Source organism: Drosophila biarmipes, chromosome 2R (assembly GCF_025231255.1).
Source record: "Drosophila biarmipes strain raj3 chromosome 2R, RU_DBia_V1.1, whole genome shotgun sequence".
Lineage (NCBI taxonomy): Eukaryota > Metazoa > Arthropoda > Insecta > Diptera > Drosophilidae > Drosophila > Drosophila biarmipes.
This window is the reverse complement of record NC_066615.1, coordinates 2180165-2200295: the sequence shown is the minus strand read 5'-3', so window position 1 is coordinate 2200295 and position 20131 is coordinate 2180165. Positions and strand designations below refer to the sequence as shown.

General features: G+C 37.0%; 3 protein-coding genes and 1 long non-coding RNA gene across 9 annotated transcripts in view; 2 read left to right on the top strand and 2 right to left on the bottom strand.

The window, feature by feature from the left end:
• Window positions 1–3040: 3040 nt before the first annotated feature.
• LOC108024273 (uncharacterized) lies at window positions 3041–8649 on the top strand. Of its 2 annotated transcripts, XR_007764065.1 has the most exons (4): window positions 3041–3075; window positions 3171–3263; window positions 8036–8424; window positions 8480–8649. It is a non-coding gene; the product is annotated as an uncharacterized LOC108024273 (long non-coding RNA). The 2 variants fall into 2 exon arrangements; XR_001768142.2 differs by lacking the exon at window positions 3041–3075 and having other exon boundaries at window positions 3114–3263.
• On the bottom strand, window positions 8640–11294 carry LOC108024272 (peptide-N(4)-(N-acetyl-beta-glucosaminyl)asparagine amidase). 2 transcript variants are annotated; one of them, XR_007764048.1, is made up of 7 exons: window positions 10865–11288; window positions 10702–10799; window positions 9805–10640; window positions 9658–9742; window positions 9495–9591; window positions 8860–9440; window positions 8640–8781 (listed from the first exon to the last, which is right to left on the bottom strand). XR_007764048.1 is itself a non-coding variant. In XM_017094165.3 (6 exons), the coding sequence occupies exons 1-6, from the start codon at window positions 11223–11225 to the stop codon at window positions 9031–9033; spliced, it is 1887 nt and encodes a 628-aa protein (XP_016949654.1). In that variant the 5' UTR covers window positions 11226–11294; the 3' UTR covers window positions 8815–9030. The 2 variants fall into 2 exon arrangements, 1 of the variants encoding a protein (XP_016949654.1); XM_017094165.3 differs by lacking the exon at window positions 8640–8781 and having other exon boundaries at window positions 8815–9440; window positions 10865–11294.
• A 3141-nt stretch (window positions 11295–14435) lies between these two features.
• On the top strand, window positions 14436–16207 carry LOC108024269 (actin-42A). Its single transcript, XM_017094159.2, has 2 exons — window positions 14436–14599; window positions 14782–16207. Exon 2 carries the CDS (start codon window positions 14804–14806, stop codon window positions 15932–15934), a length of 1131 nt encoding a protein of 376 aa, XP_016949648.1. The 5' UTR covers window positions 14436–14599; window positions 14782–14803; the 3' UTR covers window positions 15935–16207.
• A 1421-nt stretch (window positions 16208–17628) lies between these two features.
• Window positions 17629–20131, bottom strand: part of LOC108024268 (tyrosine-protein kinase Src42A) — a 44706-nt gene continuing 42203 nt past the window's right edge. For 2 of the 4 annotated variants that reach the window (XM_017094158.3, XM_050887909.1), the window contains exons 6-10: window positions 19568–19736; window positions 19348–19506; window positions 19003–19171; window positions 18774–18940; window positions 17629–18702 (exon numbers count right to left, since the gene is read on the bottom strand). In XM_017094158.3, the coding sequence (XP_016949647.1) occupies window positions 18494–18702; window positions 18774–18940; window positions 19003–19171; window positions 19348–19506; window positions 19568–19736 (873 nt within the window). In that variant the 3' untranslated portion in view covers window positions 17629–18493. Of the gene's footprint in view, window positions 18703–18773; window positions 18941–19002; window positions 19181–19347; window positions 19507–19567; window positions 19737–20131 lie in introns of all 4 variants that reach the window. The other 2 variants (XM_017094156.3, XM_017094154.3) reach the window with 1 other exon arrangement.

Below are 20131 nucleotides of genomic sequence, written 5' to 3'. Positions count from 1 at the left end.
TCTTCATGCTGTTTTCCTTAATCTAACAAGAAATTTTATGGTTTTTCATAAAAAATGTTTAATTTTTTTAATGTTCTTAATCAGCTATATAGTTTTTAGTTTAAAGCTTTTTTGCAATATCGCAAAAATGAAAACCGATTTATTACCGAATATGTTTGCTGCAACAGAAATATAACGGAAATTGTATTCCAAATTTTGAACTATTAAAATAACAATATTCTCAAGAAAAAAGTTAATATATTACTCTCTCGGTTTTAATAATATTTTATTGTTTTGATTTTATTAGAATTGAAAATAAATAAGGTTTGAAAATAGGTTAAGGTTTAGTTTAGGAATTCGCATTTGTTTTCTGTCTCCTCTTTTATTTAATTTAGTTGTTCAAAATAATTCACAAAACAAAAAAGGAAGTTAACTTTGGCAAGTTTGTATACACTTGCAGTTATAAGAAATAATCAACGTTAGTAACATCATGTGAAATTTTAAAGGATTGTTGCTAGCTTCAATATTATTAAAAAAAAAGGTATTTCATTATTTCTCTGACCGTTTCTTTGATTTTAATTCGAAATTCTTAAAAATATAAAAAATGATATTGCCAATAGTATAGGACAATATGTCAAAGACCACGAAACTAAAATTTGTTTCATATTATTTTCCCACCCACTTTCAGATCGTTCCTATGATAGCTATATGATATAGTCGTCCGATTTTGATAAAATTAAATTTGAAATTTTGAACTAATTATAAAATGTTATTTCCAAGCGTAGGAGGATATATTTTAAAAACACCAAAAATATAATTTTTATATCATTGTAGAGGGTATACAAATTTCAGTGAAGGAGACGTTTCCAACCCCATAAAGTATATATATTCTTGATCGGCATCGCTAGACGAGTCGATTTCGTCTGTCCGTCAGTTTCTTGGCAAACTAGTCCCTCGGTTTTTAAGCTATCGTGCTGAAACTTTCCCAAAAGTCTTCTTTCTATTGCAGGTAGTATATAAGTCGGAACCAGTCGGATCGTGAAACTATATCTTATAGCTACCATAGGAACTATCGTGGAAAAAATTAAAAAAATATATATTTTTGGTGTTTTTTAACATATAACCTCCTACGCTTGGAAATAACATTTTTTAATTCATTTTGAATTTAGAATTAAGTTTTATCAAAATCTGACGACTATATCATATTGCTGCTATATGAACGATCGGAAAATTAGTGGTAAAATTATATGAACAAATTATATCTTCGGTGTTTTTTAACATAAATAACATTTTTTATTTGGTTTTGAATTTCGAATTAAATTTGATCAAAATAGACATATAGCTGCTAAGAAGCGATCGGAAAATTAGTCGGAATATATGAAAAAATATATCTTTGGTGTTTTTTAACATGCAACCTTCTAAACTTGGGAAATAACATTTCTTAATTATTTCTGAATTTCGAATTAAAGTTTATCGAAATCGGAAGACTGTATCATATAGCTGTCATAGGAACGATCGAAAAAATAGGTCAAACAGAATGCATCAGGTCTTCTTCTTTTGGTTTCTTTCTGAACATAATGGAGAAATGCAAAAAAAAAAGGACCGGCCGAAGGTTGTCTCTCTGAGAGCCGCGGGCAGGCAGATTATAAGACACAGAAAGATAGGGTAATATACGAAGATCTGACTAAGATTTCCTTACCCTAAATGTATGCAATTGAATTTAAGTCTTAAAACGTTATTTTCTAATATTTTCGTGCTTTATTTCGGTCAAATAGTTTAGGTTCTTGCATTACAGGAATATTTCATTGAAGCGTGCCGAATAAGAACATTTTAGAAAGTGAATTTATTTAGTCAAATAAACAAGCATTATTCGTCACAAAAGTCGATATCACAACTGATTCTACGCAAACTAGTCTCTCAGTTTTCAAGCTTTCAGGATGAAAACTTCCCAAAAGTCGTATTTAAAAAACAGGTAGTAACTTCTACTCTTGTGAACTTTTGTTTTTATTCCTTAAGAACTTTAAATAAAAATTTTAAAAAAGTAGACGACTATATCCTACAGCTGCAATAGGAACGATCGGATAATTATTGTCAAAATAATACAAATACCGTTAAGTTTAGTTTTCGTCAAACAAATACGTGAATAAATTAAAAGGAGACGGAATCTTACTATTTATGTATTTAGTTTTCCAAAAACCTAAAACATTCGACCTACAATACTTCCATGGGCAAGAACTGCAAGGGTATGGAAACGTAGGCTGGATGAAGATAATTTCCTTCCTTGATCCCATTCGCTTTTGCTTTAATACTCATATATGAGGTTTGGTAATAGCATTACATAACATTTTTCGGGCTTTTAATAATTTATTTTGAAAAAGTCGATTAAAAGTTTATAAATGCTTCCCTTTTAATTACAAAATGTCTAACAAGAATTTTTTCTATCAAATTACCTTTGCATAGTTTTGAACATGCTTAATATTTTCCAAACAGTAATTTTTATGACAAAAATGATTATATATCAAAAGTTGAGTGATCTCAAGGGACATAAGATTTGAAATTTAAAAAGAAATAGTTCGGTTCAATTTTCGGTAAATAGTTAAAAAGTAGTTTATTTAAAAACTTTTTGTCATACCTCTAAATCTATTATATCTATCTAAATCTATTATATTCAGACAATTTCACCATAGGAAGAGTATATTAAATAGTACGTCTCCGTAGCTTTTTTTTTTATTTTCCGCAAAACGAGCGGGTTTTTACAAAAATTGTAGAACAAACGTTTTCTGTCTCGAGCTTCCTTAAAGACCCTTAGGGTTTCCAAAACTAAAACTAAAGATGTGATGCATACAAACCCACAAACAAATGGATAAACATTTTAAATTTGGGAAGAAGAAGAAAATCTTGTTTTTGGAAATACTTTTGAACGGGACATCGGATTTGAACAAATGAAGTGTCATTCGACGCATATCCTTAGTACAAATAAAACTAGGTTAAAAGCCGGGAGCATTTACCCCCACCGTATTTAGCAGATTCAATTTTCTAAATCTTCACTTTCACACTTTCACCGCCTTTTCTGCCAAACAAACTGATATTTCTAAGGTATTGGTATTCAACCTTTTTAGTTTTTGTGATATCTCTCGATTGTTGTATCACTCGTTACGATTTGACCATAATAGATGATTTTAATTCTGCAGATGTATTCTTCAATTATATATAGTAGTTGTCTTCGCCCGCTCTCTTGCGCTCTTCGCCACTACGTGTAATGCCGTCCACAGTGGTCAAACAGTGTGAGTACCATGCTTCTGCAAGCATATATCTGGAAATAAACACCTTTTGGGTGAACTCTATTTAAATGCACCTGGAAGCAACTACCTAAAAACCATCTGGGTGCACTCTTTTTAATACAATCATAATCCAGGAATGCAAAGCATTCATGAATTGGAAGCTTTCCCGACGAATGCATAAAACTAGATTTCAATTTCATAATTTTTTTTTATTTTTATTTAAACATTTATTTTGTTGCGGTGGTTTGCTGCTTCATGCTTTGGTGTTTGGTTTTTCAATAAACTGTAAATCATTTACTTCTTGTCCTTTTATCCTTAACGCAGTCCAGTCCTTTGTGTGCCCACCCATTTTTTGCGATTATGAAAGATATAAAGCAAAGTGAATATTACGTATTAAATACATGTATTGATGAAGAACATGCAATTATTTTTTTTGGCACAATAACAATAAACATTTTTTATTTAATTTTATTAATTTGTTTACGTTTGTGAGTTCAGTTTACATAAGTACAATCATACTATACTATCATACTGCGCACTTATGTACATTTTCCTTAGTGGTTTTATTATTTTCACTATATTGCTCATATTTCACTATATTAACTACGCTTAACTTACCTTTAAAAATGTGGATCTAAAATTGGTGACAGAGAAGAACAAAATTTTTGAAACATGATGCATGAACTTCACTTTCTTCGCTTCCTTGCATCTTCCCTTTTGTCTTTTTCGTTTGCTTGCGTACACCTGGATGCACTATATTGAAATACACCCTGATGGCAGCCAAAAGATTGCACCCAACAGGCATATATGCTAGTTAAATTTTGCATGCAAGCTGTTTTGCGTAAAAAAGGTATGATCCAGAATTTTTTTTACGTTCCCGAAATCCGGTTTGGGCATGCTTCTGTATGCACTATGTTAAAATACACCCAGATGGCATCCAAAAGACTGCCCCCAGCACGCACATTTGCCTTTGTAAAATTACATGCGTGCTGTTTTGCGTAAAGAACATACGATCCAGAATTATTTGTTTTGGAAAACATTTCCGAATTCCCTTTTTGTCATACTTCTGGATGCACTATTCTGTAGCATATCTAAAAGGCTCTGCAATAGAATGCACCTAGCACGCACACTTGGCCTTGGTAAATTTGCATGGGTGCGTAAAAAATATAAGACCCAGAACTATGCTTTTTTAAAACACGCACCCGAACTTACTTATATATTTGTAAGTATGTGACGGATGATTCGTTTCAATACAACAAAATTATAATTTCCCCTTCAGCCAATGCGAATAATATGCAAATAAACTGCGATAAGTTATTTGTTAAGTTTAAAATTAATAAATATCGATTAAATGTGGAAACCAAAAAAATAACCACGCACTTCCACAGTTCAGCAAAGAGAATGCACAAAAATACATTTTTTGGCTCTTTCTCTCTCGGTTGGTTCCGACTTATATACTACCTGCAATAGAAAGAAGACTTTTGGGAAAGTTTCAGCCTGATAGCTTTAGAACTGAGAGACTAGTTTGCTTAGAAAAGGACAGACAGACGGACATGGCTAGATCGACTCGTCTAGTGACGCTGATCAAGAATATATATACTTTATGGGGTCGGAAACGTCTCCTTCACTGCGTTGCAAACTTCTGACTGAAATCATTATACACTCTGCAATGGTATAATAAGAAAGAACGCAATAGTCGAGTGGCACGGCTATCAGATACCCGTTTCTCAGCTTAAGAGAGAAAAATATAAATGGAGTTATATAAGCAGCAAAGAAATATTCTAAAGCGCCACCTTCCGACTTTTTTTGGTATATGTTATGTGGGCGGCAGGCAGTTTTAGCGTTTTAGCCATTTGGGGGAGTTAGAGTGGGCGTGCAAACATTTTTTTAGGTCAATCGGTAGGTATTGTTGTGACAAATACATTTTAGCAAAAAAAATGTCTAGCATGACAATTGTGGCTACCACAGTTTTGGACAGTTTGTAAGCGTTAGAGTGGGCGTGGCACATTTTTTTGGGTTAATGGATAGGTATTGATGAGACAAATAATTTTCAGTAAAAAATGTTTTTCTATCACAAAAATAAAAAAAAAATAAAAATAATAAATAAGTTTAATTTAAATAAAGTTTATTTCTCGGAGTCACTTCGGCGACAATTTCAGAAGTATCGCCGAAGTCAATCCTGGAAGTGTCGCCGAAGAAACTTCAATAAGAGTCGCCGAAGTGACTTCCCGAAGTGTCGTCGAAGTGACTCCGAGAAGTGCCGTCGAAGTGGCACATTTCTTCCCGACGGGAGTGACTTCCGCGATCCGAATGCGATATCGCGGACGATAGTTTTCATCTTCTAGAAGTCACTTAGAAGTGTCTTCCGCGATAGAAAATGCTTGCAGGGCTATCACATATACATACATACAACAGTGCAGCCCTCTGCTGAAAGTGCACAAGTGGGCAGGCCCGCGCCAGTAACCTACGCTTTGTAATCATTTCTAGTTAAAGAAACACAATTTAAATTTAAAATCATTAGATGCCTATAAACTTAAAATTAAATTAAACAATTAAATTAAAAGTAAATTCCTATATCAGTAAAATAAGGTAAATTATACCAAATACTAGCGTAATCAACTAATTCGTTATGGAGTAGGCAATCTCACAATGAGAGAGCATGTATTTAAGCCTCTGGAAGTGTTTTCCCAACTTTATTATTAACTACAGTCAATTGAAACAAAATTACAGCCAGGTGGGTAAATGATAGCCTCCGGTCGTCATGCTACACATTTTGATTGACTGTTTAGAATAATATTCCAATGTTCTATTATAAAAAAAATAAAATAAAATATAATAAAAGAAATTCACCTACGACTAAATACTTGCAAAGTCAGTTCGCACGCAAATTTAAATAGGATATTGTGCATACATATGCGAGCAAGTAGCACTGTGAATCAAATTGGAAACTCACTTCTTTTACCGACGAAAAAAGAGCCGGAACCAAGTGGGGAACCCCCACTTGAAGCTACACCCACCATCTTTCGCTGCTGCTAGAATCATTCGTGATATTTTACATTGTTCTGCAATATTTTGCATTTATTTTTCCTAAAACGTCTTTGATAGTTTTCTAGACACGGTCCTTGGCATGTCGGAAATGCTATTTAATAATTTTATTTAGTTAACTAGAAGACATTACGATTTATAATTATGTGGGGAATCGCACTCTTTTAAAAATATTACTAAAAACAAAACCATAGAATTAAGAGAATTTTGCTTGCAGGGGAATGCTTGGGAATACTTGTGCACGTACATTGCATTGGGAAATGTTACCACTTTTTTTGCCCTAAACCAATTTTTCAAAAATGGTTTGAAATCGATTTTGACTATTACAATGGATAAAGATAACATCAATCTCCAATGTTACTAACATAAAAGTTTAACAGACTGCATCACTGTTAAGTTATCAGCTGTTAAGGTCTGTTTTTATTTCAACGAGGTTGCATCTCTAGTATATCACCAATTATTCTTAAAAGTTAAAATGGCTAATAAGTGGAAAACTAAGCAGGGGACTGCCATTTTTGAAATGCCATTTAATCAGAGGGGTTTGTAATTTGTGTATTTGACCTTGATATTGTATTTATCGATTTTGGTGCTCGTATAATCGTGTGTAAGTTCTAACCTAAAAAAAACGAAGTCCTTAAGTTAATTTTTATTTTTCAAAAAGAGCTACAAAGTGAGTTCAGCTCGCTCCACCTCTAAACCCTTTTTTATCTGGTGGAGCATTTAATTCTCATTAAGATCATTTAGTAGCACTTTCTCTAAAATTTGGCTTTTAAGACTCCTACCTAATACTGTATATTTCCCGCATTTTTGTCTGGTAAGTTTCACGTTAGCTTAAAAAAAAACAGTACACAACCTTCTTAGTTATTAAATATTAATTATTTTAAAAATATTTTACAACTTAACGTAGATATAAAGGATTTTAGTATTTTTTTAAAGAATTATAATGGTAATAAAAATAAAATTGCGATTTCTCTTAAAAAATTGGGCGAAAATACCGATATATTTTTATACCCTTGCAGAGAGTATAATGATTCCAGTCAAAAAATTGCAATGCAGTGAAGGAAACGTTTCCGACCCCATGAAGTATATATATTCTTGATCAGCGTCACTAGACGAGTCGATCTAACCATGTCCGTCTGGCCGTCTGTCCGTCCGTTTTTACGCAAACTAGTCTCCCAGTTTTAAAGCTATCGGGCTGAAACTTTCCAAGAGTCTTCTTTCTATTGCAGGTAGTATATAAGTCGGAACCAGCTGGATCGGACAACTATTCCTTATAGCTCCCATAGGAACTATCGGGGAAAAAATTAAAAAAAATTATATCTTTGGTATTTTTTAACCTTGAAAAAGCTTGAATTAAATTTTATCAAAATCGGACGACTATATCATATAGCTGTCATAGGAACGATCCGAAAATATTATTATCTTATAATATTGGGAATATACATTATTATATTTTTAAGAATTTCGAATTCAATTCAATAAAATTATTGATTTTTTTTATAACTGCAAGGGTATACAAACTTCGGCTTGCCAAAGTTAACTTTCTTGTTTTTATTTGAGGTTCGGTCTTTTAAAAAATAATGAAGAAACATTTTTTTTTATTTTAGTTACAGGAAATACTTTTTCTTTAAAAAAAGCGTGACCACAGACATATTTATTTTTTTATTTCCTTTAAATTGTACATACTTAATTAAATAAACAAAACTTTTAAATATTGCTTTGTTTTGCAGTTATTAATTAATGCCACACAGAGTGGTCAAATTTTCCGTAGTGCATTGGCTGCGTTACGCCTCTTATTATTCTAATGTCTTTGGTCATTATGACGCTTCCAACCGTGCTGATACATCAGCGAAGAATCTACAACGTTCTAAGAGGGGTCAACGTGCAACCAGCGCATCTGCGCCTCGGAGTATGCCTCCGACCACACGTAATCAAAATGGGATCACAATGTGAAGCAGTGCGTACTTACCGGGACGGCCCTTTCGCGAGATTAGGAGCAGGGAAATGACATTATTTCGGTAGAATTTTCTTCCGGGCCGCAGCAGGCATTGATTTCCACCCGAACATCACCCTCGCGTTGGATAAGGCGCAGCATGCTCTCCTTACTACCGCACACTCGGTACGGTATATTTTCAACCCATTGGAAGAATACCGCTCCAAATTCTCTATTTCAGGGAGGTGTAAGAAGGAGGAAGTCCTGTTAATCGAAGCCATAACTTATATTAAGCAAACTACAAAAAAATTTTCAGTAAGGGAAAATAGCGATTACCTTAAGTCTACCAGAAAGTAAACAAATTTGTGATAAAGAGCGTCTAAATAAATACACCTTTAAAATATGAGCATATTTTATTTTATTTTCTTGCAGAATTTTGAAACATGCTAAAAGGCATTTATTTAGTCGGATGTTTAATTATTTTTCATCAAACATCATTAATTTTTTACACATACATCATAGGGCCGGCAACTCTTCTTTCATCTTTTATATGAAGAACAAAAATAAAAAAGAATATTTTATAGAATCGTTACATATTTTATTTTACAAACTTGTGCTTACTTCAATTTTATGTTTAGGACATGGGGCTTGAAGTAGCATTACATTGCCATAATCTTACGTTTATCATTAATTATCCATTACTTTGTATTCTTCACAATTTCATCCAGACTAGGAATCGTACTTGCTTATTTACAATCATACTGTGATTTTGGAATAGTTTTTCAGTAGACTTCAGTGTAGTTCTACCTCCAATTCGAAGGGGTAGTTTCGGGAATTTAGACTCTGCCTGAAGAGTTGGGTATGCTGCCACGCCACATCGCCCTTACCACCAGTAAGCTTTGCCACAATTTGGAACCCATTTCCATTTTCTACCGAACTGCTTCCATCAATAGGTTCAACGGTTACTTCGATTTTACCGTCTCCAAATGTTTTTGTCTCAAAAACCAAGTTGTAGAACTTAACTTTTAGATTGGTCTTGCTGAAGTCGAACTTCCAAACAATTTCCCCATCTTCAGTATTCTCAAGTCTTGCCAGATAGGCCATTTTCCAATCGTGTTCAACTTTGCGAAAAATGTTTTTTGAAGAAAATTGCGCCTTTTGCCAACTTTTATAAGTGCTTAGAATTGTGACGCCTCTTTCATCTGCGGGCATGTAAGTTTACTATTCTGCCATTACGATTAGATAAAATTACCTACCTTTGACATACCGTTCGTATGTGTCTGTCGCGCAGCTGTAACGCAAATTAAGTTGACGTTTTTGCAGCTCAGTTTTATTCAGGTTAAAAACAAAAATCTGTAAAAACACATACAAGTCGTCACAAACGACCAACAGGTAATCACTTACGGGTAGGTTACTTACGTTGGTGAAAGTGTGCTCTCCCCGTGACTGTCGCCAAGATAGACTACCGGAACTCCTGCCCTTTAGCTCGTTCTCTGTTGGTTTGCTAAAAAAAAAACATTTATTAACTTGGAGCGGTGCTCTTTGGAAAGGGGATTAAAAGGTTACCGATCTACAGTCATGCCGATGACTTCGCACATGTCGCGGTAGCCGAGGAAAATTTTCCTTTCTGCGGTGCAATTGCTTCGCCGCTTGGTGCGAATTTCCTGTAGCGCTTGCACTATTTCCTTTTCAGTGCAAAGTTTTCGCCACTGTAGGATCTTTTGGTGGTCGTTCGTGTAGCGCCAAGTTACATCTTGGATGTCGTCTCGCGAATAGGCGAACACATAGTCGATGTGACGTTTCCAGCCGTGCTGATACATCAGCGGAGAATCAACAACGTTCTCGGAGGGATCAACGTGCATCCAGCGCATCTGCGCCTCGGAGTACACCTCCGACCACACGTGATCAAAATGTGAGTGCACAATGCGCACGTCGTAGTCCAGGGCTCGACAAAGGAATGTGAAGCAGTTAGCATACTCGCCGCAACGGCCCTTTCGCGAGACCAGGAGCTGGGAAATGTCATTATATCGGTAGAACTTATTCTCCTGGCCGCAGCAGAAATTGATTTCCACCCGAACATCACCCTCGCGTTGGGTGCGGCGCAGCTTGCTCTCCTCACTACCACACACTCGGCACGGTATATTGTTAACCCACTGGAAGAATTGAGTTTTAAACCAGTTGACCAGCTCCACGAGCAGCAGGTCGCGAACACATGGCTCCTTTTCCTGGCACTCGCCTAGGGCAATCCGCTCCTGCATTTCTATCAGTTTCTCGCTTGCTTTTTCAGTCAGCTCGTCAACGGGGATCAGTGAGCGGCCAGTGGCCAGCAGCAGCCTATCCTCGTATTGCATAACCGCATCGGAGAATAGTTCCAGCGACTGCAGGAAGTGGTTGGAAGTACGCTGAAACCAAGCTATCTGGTCAGAATTCAGACTAAATCAATGATATTAGATGCTCGATTACCAGCACACGGGGAAAGGCTATTCGCTGACGATACTCCACCGAGGGCTTAATGAACAACGGTGAGAGCGTGTTGCTGACGAAGCTTTGCTGGGGCGGACCTACCAAAGATCCAAATCTTAAGTTTAAGATGCCGTCACATCTTGCCCCCATAAAAAAAGCTTACTCTTCGCCACATTCCGTTTGAGCCAGGCAGAGCGCCGTTCGCTTAACGCATCCCGGTACTTCCGCACCTGCTGCAGAGACACTCCGGTGGGTAGGGTAAAGGAGTTTGAGTCTGGTGCGCGGACGAAGCCAATGGCGTCCAGCAGCCTCTCGCACCCGGGAAGCGTGAGCAGCTTCTCCTTGATCGCTTTGTTCTCCAACCGTATGGTGCGAAATTTTGAGTTATCCGGTTGCGCCAACACGTTCTCCAACAACACAATGAGAATGCGGGCAGCTTCCAAGTATGCTTCCCGCTGCTGCTTTCCCGTGGAATGGGTCTGCGGCTCTATCTGGTGCACACACTCCAAATTGATGTCCACCATGTTGATGACTAGCTACCGCTATCAAGTTGGATAATAGAGGTACAGAAACATCGATGGAAACATCGATTTTTTTCCCAATTTGTTCAAAACATTGTCTTGTTTAGACTATCGATGTTTCTCAGGTTATCACTGTTCAAAGAAGAAAAAGATCGAAAGCCTGTTAAAGGATTGCCATTTGTAATCATTTCACTTTTGCGCTTTCCAAAAAATTTTCATTTTCGTTTCAATGTGCTCTCGTTTCTGGAAAGTAATGTTTAATTTTCTCACCGTTTCTTTCTACTTACACAGTAAGAATGTATTTGGTCGGAAAATATTTAAATCCAAAATATACCAGCAATGGATACTGTGATAGTGACAAATTACTGTTAATAAACAAAATAATCTCCAATATTTTTATCAACTTAAAACGATTTAAAGTTAAAAGCCTTTTAGTTTTCATAACGCATAAAAAATGAAATCAAGAAAAGTAACTTATCTTCGGCTTGCCGATAGCTTTAAAACTAGTGATCATCTAGTGATACTGATCAAGAATAAATATACTTTATGGGGTCGGAAACGTATCCTTCATTGCGTTGCAAACATCTGACTAAGATCATAATGTGTTTTTGCGTAAACCAAAACACAAATTTTGGCGTTTTAAAAAGTAAAACCAAATAAAATGTAAAAAATAATAAAAACCGGAAGCAGGTAAACGAAATGGTATTGGTGATGTTGATAAATGTTTACACCGTAAGTAATTTATGTATTTGTATATTTTTTCTTTCCTTCTTAAATGAAAACATATTTAGTTTTATTATACAAATTTTCCTCCGTTTTTTTAATTTAAAACATAGATGTCTGCAGAAGCGGGACAGAGTGAGAAACAAGTCAGGCTAAAACAAAGAGTACACGATTTCTTTAACTGATGAAAGGCGATCATAAAGAACCAACAAGTAGTACTTTAAAACCGTTTTCTACTAGTTAAACATTTTTAATATGTTCATTGTGAAGAAGTTCTTGAGTTTTCGGTCAATCAGTTTTTTGCTGACTCACTTTGTGCGAGCTCTTCTCGTTCCGCTCTTCACGCACTGCTCATTAAGCGACCGAAATAAAAAGGTCTCAACGAAAAGCGCTCAACAGAAAACAGATTTGAAGACAGCAAAAGTCTCTTGCTCAGAGCGAGAGAGTATGAACTTTTTCGGTTGTGCTCGCAATGAGAGCGCAAGAAAAAAAAAGGTCGACAGTTATTTACAAACTCTGTGAAGAACTGATTTTGTAATATGGAAACACACAGCTTAGTTTTGTTTTCAAAAGCATTCTAACTTAAATTTGTGATGATAATATTATAATAATTATATATATTTTTTTTTTAAGTTAATTTCGACATATATGTAGCCAAATGGCCCAACTTTTCGAGTTAACTCTTAATTTGCAGCAATGCATTTTCATAAATTTCAAGGTTGTTAAGTTGATAAAAATTAATTCTGTCAGCTTTTTTATTTAAGTGCCATAACAACATCACAAAAAGTCAGAGGTATTACACTAAAGTTATATTTATGTTCACAGCACAGTACACACATTGACAAAAACCGCGAGCTAGCCAAGGGAGTCAGGTCTCTTTTTTTCAGCTTGGTACTCAAATGAGCTAAGGAACTACCGGAAAAAATACCAGATTTAGCAAGTAAATTTCGATGACAGACGTAAGCCACGGCTCGAAAAATAAGAAATGTTATTTTTGGCTGTGTTCGTGCTGAAACGTTCTGGAAATCAAAAATTAAACATGGGCGGAAAAACACAAAAAACCCTCGAAAAACAACTTCAAAAAATCACTGCAGGTGAAAGAAGGCGGCGTATCCAATGTTTTCCTTTATAGTGGGACTTTACCACCGGAAAAAGTACCGCTACCTTAAGGCCCATGTTGACATATTGAGGTGAAGCAACCGCGGCACTAGCGGGAACCCTTAAATTCCATTTATGTTGATTTGTCGTCAAATTTAAAATGCTCCAATTTTTGGAGGCTTGTATTGTGGGTGAACTTTCAAATATTTAGTCACACTTTAAAAATTAAATTTTTTCTGATAGTAAAACTCTTAGCGGATCTGAGAACCTGGCTTTCACAAGGAAGTCATAACCTTTTCCGATAGAGTCCATCCGTTAAAAACGCTTAGTACTTTGTGAATATAAAAAAAAAGTGAAACTTCGATTCCCTCTCATCCACCATCTAATATCCTTTACCAGCTGATCTGAAGATCTGTTTGCTTTTGCGCCTCCCGTTTTTTTATGTGAAATTCCTATTTCCTCAGAGCACACCTATCATCCATCTTCTGATAACAGCTGAATTGTCTAATCTAACCAAACATTGTTTCCTTTCATTATTACGTTTTTGTTGTTAATGTTTCACTTTTCAACCGAAAAAAGTGCGATTTCAGATAAGCTAAGAAAAGACCAGAGAAAAATTCAGATTTTGTGAATGAATTCTAATGAAGTCCGTAGCCGCCCAGCAAGAAATAAGAAAAAATAATTTTAGCTTTCGGTATGTTCTTGGTAAAGAAATAGAATGAAAACCACAAAAACCCCTGCAGGAGGTCACTGCAAAAGAAAAAGGTCGCCTAATCCAATTGTGAAGGTGCTTTACATGGAATTAGGTTGATACAAATGTATAAAATACTTCAATGAGCGTTCATTAGGGAATCACTGCACTCCAGCATTACCACCCACTTGGCAGCTAATTCGGAGCTGAAGTTCACGCTGTCTGCTATAGGGAGAAGGAAAAAAAGACCCGAGGTAAGAAAAACTCTAAATCTTATCTTAAAATTAATAGATTTCACTTTGTTTTTCATTCATTGCAGGTTTCTTAAATGTTAAATTTTTAAATATTATATTTAATAATTATAATAATTTAATTAAAAGTATATATTAATATTATCAAATCTAGTATTTTTGACTCGATTTAAAGTCATAATAATTAATAAAATTATTATAATAACTATTATAATAATTTTACGAAAAGTTACGTTATTGTGCTTAATTTTTGTACTTATTTTATTTTAAATTTACAATATATTTTTTCAGTGTAGGTTTTAAGCCACAGATGTGGTAGCCACAGCGTGCTGACCGGCCAACATTTTTTTTTTAATCAGCAGGCACCACTTATTTTTTGAATTTTTAACACTCAACCTGTTTAGAGAATACCGCTTTCGTTCCTTCCGTAATGGAATTACAGTATTTTCTAAAATTAATTAAATACCACACATATCCCGACGCTGATGGTCCCACTACCTTTTAACCACCAAAAAAGTAGGCGTCGGTCAATTCTATCTTTGTGCGTCTGTCATTGTGCAAAGTGTGCGGAGCGGATAACTAAAACCAGCTCGTCTTACATATTTCCATAAAAGGTAAGCTTCCTGCCCGACTGCGCTATGCTATTTTCGTTTGCATGTGTTTTGGGTAGAAGAATGGAGTGGAGTTGATGTTGGTCCTTTGGTTTTGTGGCCCTAGTGGAATTCTTTTGCGGCAGAAACCGCTGTCCAGTCTTCTTGTTTCGAGTGTACATGTCCGGCGTTGTTTTCTATTTCAGATAATAATCTATCTACAGCAAAATGTGTGACGAAGAGGTTGCAGCTTTGGTGGTCGACAACGGATCTGGAATGTGCAAAGCCGGCTTTGCCGGTGATGACGCGCCTCGTGCTGTCTTCCCCTCGATTGTGGGCCGTCCACGTCATCAGGGCGTGATGGTTGGGATGGGCCAAAAGGACTCTTATGTGGGCGATGAGGCGCAGAGCAAGCGTGGTATCCTCACTCTGAAGTACCCTATCGAGCACGGAATCGTGACCAACTGGGACGACATGGAGAAGATCTGGCATCACACTTTCTACAACGAGTTGCGTGTCGCTCCAGAAGAACACCCAGTCCTGCTGACTGAGGCTCCTTTGAACCCAAAAGCCAACCGTGAGAAGATGACCCAGATCATGTTCGAGACCTTCAACACCCCTGCCATGTATGTGGCCATCCAGGCGGTGCTGTCTCTCTACGCCTCCGGACGTACTACCGGCATTGTGCTAGACTCTGGTGACGGTGTCTCCCACACGGTGCCCATTTATGAGGGTTATGCCCTTCCTCACGCCATTCTACGTCTGGATCTGGCCGGCCGTGATTTGACCGACTATCTGATGAAAATCCTTACCGAGCGCGGTTACAGCTTCACCACCACCGCCGAACGCGAAATCGTGCGCGACATCAAGGAAAAGCTCTGCTACGTGGCCCTGGATTTCGAGCAGGAGATGGCAACAGCTGCATCCAGCTCTTCCCTAGAGAAATCGTACGAGTTGCCTGACGGTCAGGTCATCACCATTGGAAACGAGCGCTTCCGCTGCCCCGAGTCGCTCTTCCAGCCCTCTTTCCTAGGCATGGAGGCCTGTGGAATACACGAGACCACCTACAACTCGATCATGAAGTGCGATGTGGACATTCGCAAGGATCTTTACGCCAACACCGTACTGTCCGGTGGCACTACCATGTATCCGGGAATTGCTGACCGCATGCAGAAGGAGATTACTGCGCTGGCTCCTTCCACCATGAAGATTAAGATTGTCGCCCCGCCGGAACGCAAGTACTCCGTCTGGATAGGAGGCTCTATCCTGGCCTCGCTGTCTACTTTCCAGCAAATGTGGATTTCAAAGCAGGAATACGATGAGTCCGGCCCCTCAATCGTCCATCGCAAATGCTTCTAAGTTAGAACCGGGACGGGCGTGGCCGAAAAAAACATTAATACTGAGAGAGCGCACAACATTGTCTTCTTCCGCAAGAATGCATTCCATCTTCTTTTATACAACATTTCGCACGTACGCATCAGCTATCCATACTGTGTTTTATTCCAAATTTAAGTTTATAACAATTCATAAATGTTATTTTCCTTACTTCATGCATTCCTACATGTATTAAAATAAAACATACCATACCACTAAATAAAAAAATACTAATAAAGCGAGAGAAACAACTGAGAACTTCTTGGTAGCAATATTTTTGGATTTCACCCCGCTAGCATTTTTCTAATACATGACTAGAGGGTCTATGCCAGTGTTATTCCATTGGCATGTATTGGCGAGGACGTCGGATGCAATAAAATGCTTACTTATAAACACAAATTATAAGCCAACATCGGTTTGCAGGAAGTATCTTGATAACAATCAGTTCCGGCCGCGATTTCGTCAGAAACGCATTTTTGTGCATGAGTGTGATTCAGCTTAGGCTCGTTCCACTTATCGCACGACCCCGCCCAGAAATACTTTTATTTTACGCGGATTGATTGCCAGTTAAACTTCAAAAACAGCTGCAGCAGCGTTACCTTATAAGGAAATAGTGAATTGAAATCGAACGCGCACTCGCTACTCCAAGCGAAAACATAGCCCCATTATTGACTCACTCGTACATTTTTGTAGTAGTTTTGCTGTTTGCCTGGGTACGTTTATGGGCGGAGTCAAACCCCTGTCCTGTAATGAAACGTAGAGAAACGGAACTCTGACCAATTTGCTGGAAATCTGTCCGAATTATGTCAACATAATTTGCTGTATGTCAGAAGAACATACACTCTATCTCATAAAACACTTTTAAAAAAATATTTGTTTTATTTATAGAAAAGTGTAGTTAAGCCGAAAAACGCCTCAAATATTGCATTTGAAGTCATGTAAAAAGTTTACAATAGCTGTAGACGATTTCTGTTATTATGCCCACAATGTATTTAAAAGGTTGATAAAAAAAATAAAAGACCTATTTAACTTATGTGTATTTCAGCACCGCTAGAGGAAAGAATTATGGAAAAACAAGTCAGTTCTTGGTACTTTGTGTCTTTTCTTTTTGCGCCTTCTGAAAGTTTCCATAATTCGCACATCTACTTGTTAGGGTATTGTGACGAAAATTTGTAGGGTATGAAGATTTAATTTTTATTCGGTACATGTGTACATTTTTCGTTTTAATTTTAGTTCAGTTCGTCTGCTAACCCTAAAACTTTTAAAAGTGAAAAATATTGGTTTTTACCATAAGCTGCGGTATTTAATACGCTGGAATCTAACCATCGAGCTTTTACAGGAATATGCACAGAAGATGTCGGCCACTTTCTGACTACAAGCTTTTTAAAATAATTATTTTTGGAATATGACATTCAAAAATCGAAGTGTTTGTCGCTACACTCTAGACTTTCTTGCATATCTTCTCAATCAGGGTTAGCAAATTTTCTAAGTTTGTAGACTACTTTAATTGGAGATTTCAGCACGCAGTTACCGGCTTTGTTAAATATATGTTTAAATCAATCGTTATATGTATGAGGTTAATGTAAAGTGTTATATTGAATAACCATGTCTACACTATTCATGCAATCTCTAAACTTTAAATTACCTTGCCAATGATACCAAAAGTTAAACGAAGTAAGTTCAAGTTCGAGTACATTTCACTTTTATTTTGTCAAAATACCATCCTTGTTTTTACGTTATGAAGGCTCTCCAAGTGCACTCTTTCTTCCGATAACAATATCCCGGAAATTCACTTTAAAGAATCGGATTCGATTTTATTATTATAAGTTATGAAGAAATGTATTTTCTTTTTTTAAATGTAATATTTAAATTTGATAATTACAAATTAAAATTAAATTCTAAAAAATTAATCGTAAGGATTTAGCTTTGCGCAGGGCAAAGAAACGTAAAGCTAGCACTTATTAATTGGCGTTTGTGTTGCTTTTTACTTTTCCTATTTGTGATAAAACATATAATGTTGTTGATAATGATGAGTGAGAGTTTCTAATTGTATGATGTCAATATCGTACTCAGATGAATCTATAAACTAGCGAAAAAATAGGGTATTTGAATATAAAGAGGACATACATTTGACTATATATAAGTGTGTATGCGGGTATGTATATACTATATGCGTTAAACAAATAATAATACGTTTGATATATAAGTCAAAAATACCACAAGGATGCCAAAAGATATTAATTCGACCAAGTATACGTATATTGGTCATAATAAACAACATAAAGAATGTCCCGATGGAAAGTCCTTTGAAATTGCATTCAACGTTTGCAACTATTTTTTTTAGCTTAAACGCTAATAACATGAATCATATCGCATGGAGTTACCTAAAGAAGCACACCAACGTCTAGGGCGTACTGCAGTAGAAAATCTATAAAAAACTGAAGTAAATAACTTAGTAAAAATTGTCCGTTTTGGGATGCCCGTCAATTATTTTCAGATGTCTTGCTTATCGTCACGGCTGCTGGCCGCTTCCGAAAGCATTTATCAGTAAGCCTGCGCCTCCTTATAGTCGCTCTGATCGGATGTATAAAAGTCTTCCAGCTTCCACTGCAGCGTCTCAAACGTGGGTCTGCGCATTGGGTCCTTGTGCCAACACTCCAGCATAATCTCGTAAAGTCGCGGTTCGCAATTAGGAGGTTGCGGCATACGGTAGCCGTGCTCCACTTGCGTTAGAACCTCGGCGTTGGTCATGCCTGACAAAACGAAATTTGGTTGATTAAATTGTTCTGTTATTGTATATTTCGGAGGCAGTCTTGTGACTCACCTGGATACGGTATACGTCCGTATGTGACCAACTCTGTTAGAAGAATACCAAAGCTCCAAACATCAGATTTGATTGAGAATTTGCTGTAGTTTGCAGCCTCGGGAGCCGTCCATTTTATTGGGAAGCGGGCGCCCACTCGGGCCTCGTACTCGTCCTCTTTGATTAGCCTAAACAATGAATATGTAAATTATTATGAAATTATTTTTTACGCCCTAAGTGCTGCCTTTACCTGGCTAAGCCAAAGTCTGCAATCTTGACGATGTTGCCATCACCAACAAGCACATTGCGTGCCGCCAAATCTCGATGGATATAATTTTGGGACTCCAGGTAGGCCATTCCAGCAGCTATTTGCGCTGCCATATCAATCAGTGTTTGCATTTTGAGGCTTCGTCCCTTGCCTGCAATGGCTAAAAGATATTAAAAACAAAAATAAGCAATTGACTTGTCATGATAAGCGATCGGTATGTAGGTTGCGTAGCATAAAAGAATGAGAAGAAGTTTGGCAAGTTTTGGTTAATGCAAACAGCCAAAATATTGGGATAAACTCAACCCTTAAGTTTTAAGATTGGGATACCTTGAAGATATTCCAGCAGGGAACCGTGCTTCATCAGCTCTGTGATTATGTAAATGGGCTCCTCCACAGTGCATACCGCATACAACTGAATGAGCTTAGTATGGCGCAATTTCTTCATGATCTGAGCCTCCGCTAGGAAGTCCTTGGGATCCATTGTGCCTAGAAGGAGCGTAAAAATGAACACACCGTACTGCAGGCTATTGTTCGGCAGCAGATTTACCAGATTTCAGAGTTTTAATAGCAACAGGTGTCGTGTTGTTCCATAGTCCCTCCCAGACATCGCCAAACTGCCCCGAGCCCAGCTTCCTCACAAATTTCAGGGATGTTCTGTCAATCTCCCACTGATCACGAGTGCGATGCGAAAGTCCTTCTGTAACAGGCTTCTCGATCTGCGATGTGTGGAAAGAAAGATAAATTAGTAAATTTATTTTTTGCACATTTATAGACACAGCAGTGTTAAGCTTGAATAAATGAGTGCCAATTTAGAAGTGAATCTTTGGCGAACATGTTGGCCTTATTTACAAATAACAAGTTCCCATTACATGGCTCGGATATGAGTAGAGTGGAGGGTATTAGTTCGGGGTAAAGACAAGCAGTCAGAGTGCAAAATATTAGTTTTAACCTGTATATATCGCTGTTAAGTGCACAAAAATCGGTTGAAATTTGATCACTGACTTCTTGCTTTGCAACTAAGTTGATTGTGGAATACGATCGGGTTATGTAATTTAATGTGAGGGTGTTGATTGGCGGTGACAGAATGGACTTTGGTTTTAGGTTCTTTTGT

Excerpts from the sequence above, each read along its gene's own strand:
- LOC108024272 (XM_017094165.3), bottom strand. The coding sequence starts at position 11,225 with ATGGTGGACATCAATTTGGAGTGTGTGCACCAGATAGAGCCGCAGACC. Across the intron at positions 9,743-9,804 it reads ATCGGCATGACTGTAGATCG|CAAACCAACAGAGAACGAGC; the intron begins GTAACCTTTTAA and ends TTTTTTTTTTAG. Across the intron at positions 9,592-9,657 it reads GAGAGCACACTTTCACCAAC|ATTTTTGTTTTTAACCTGAA; the intron begins GTAAGTAACCTA and ends GTGTTTTTACAG.
- LOC108024269 (XM_017094159.2), top strand. The coding sequence starts at position 14,804 with ATGTGTGACGAAGAGGTTGCAGCTTTGGTGGTCGACAACGGATCTGGA.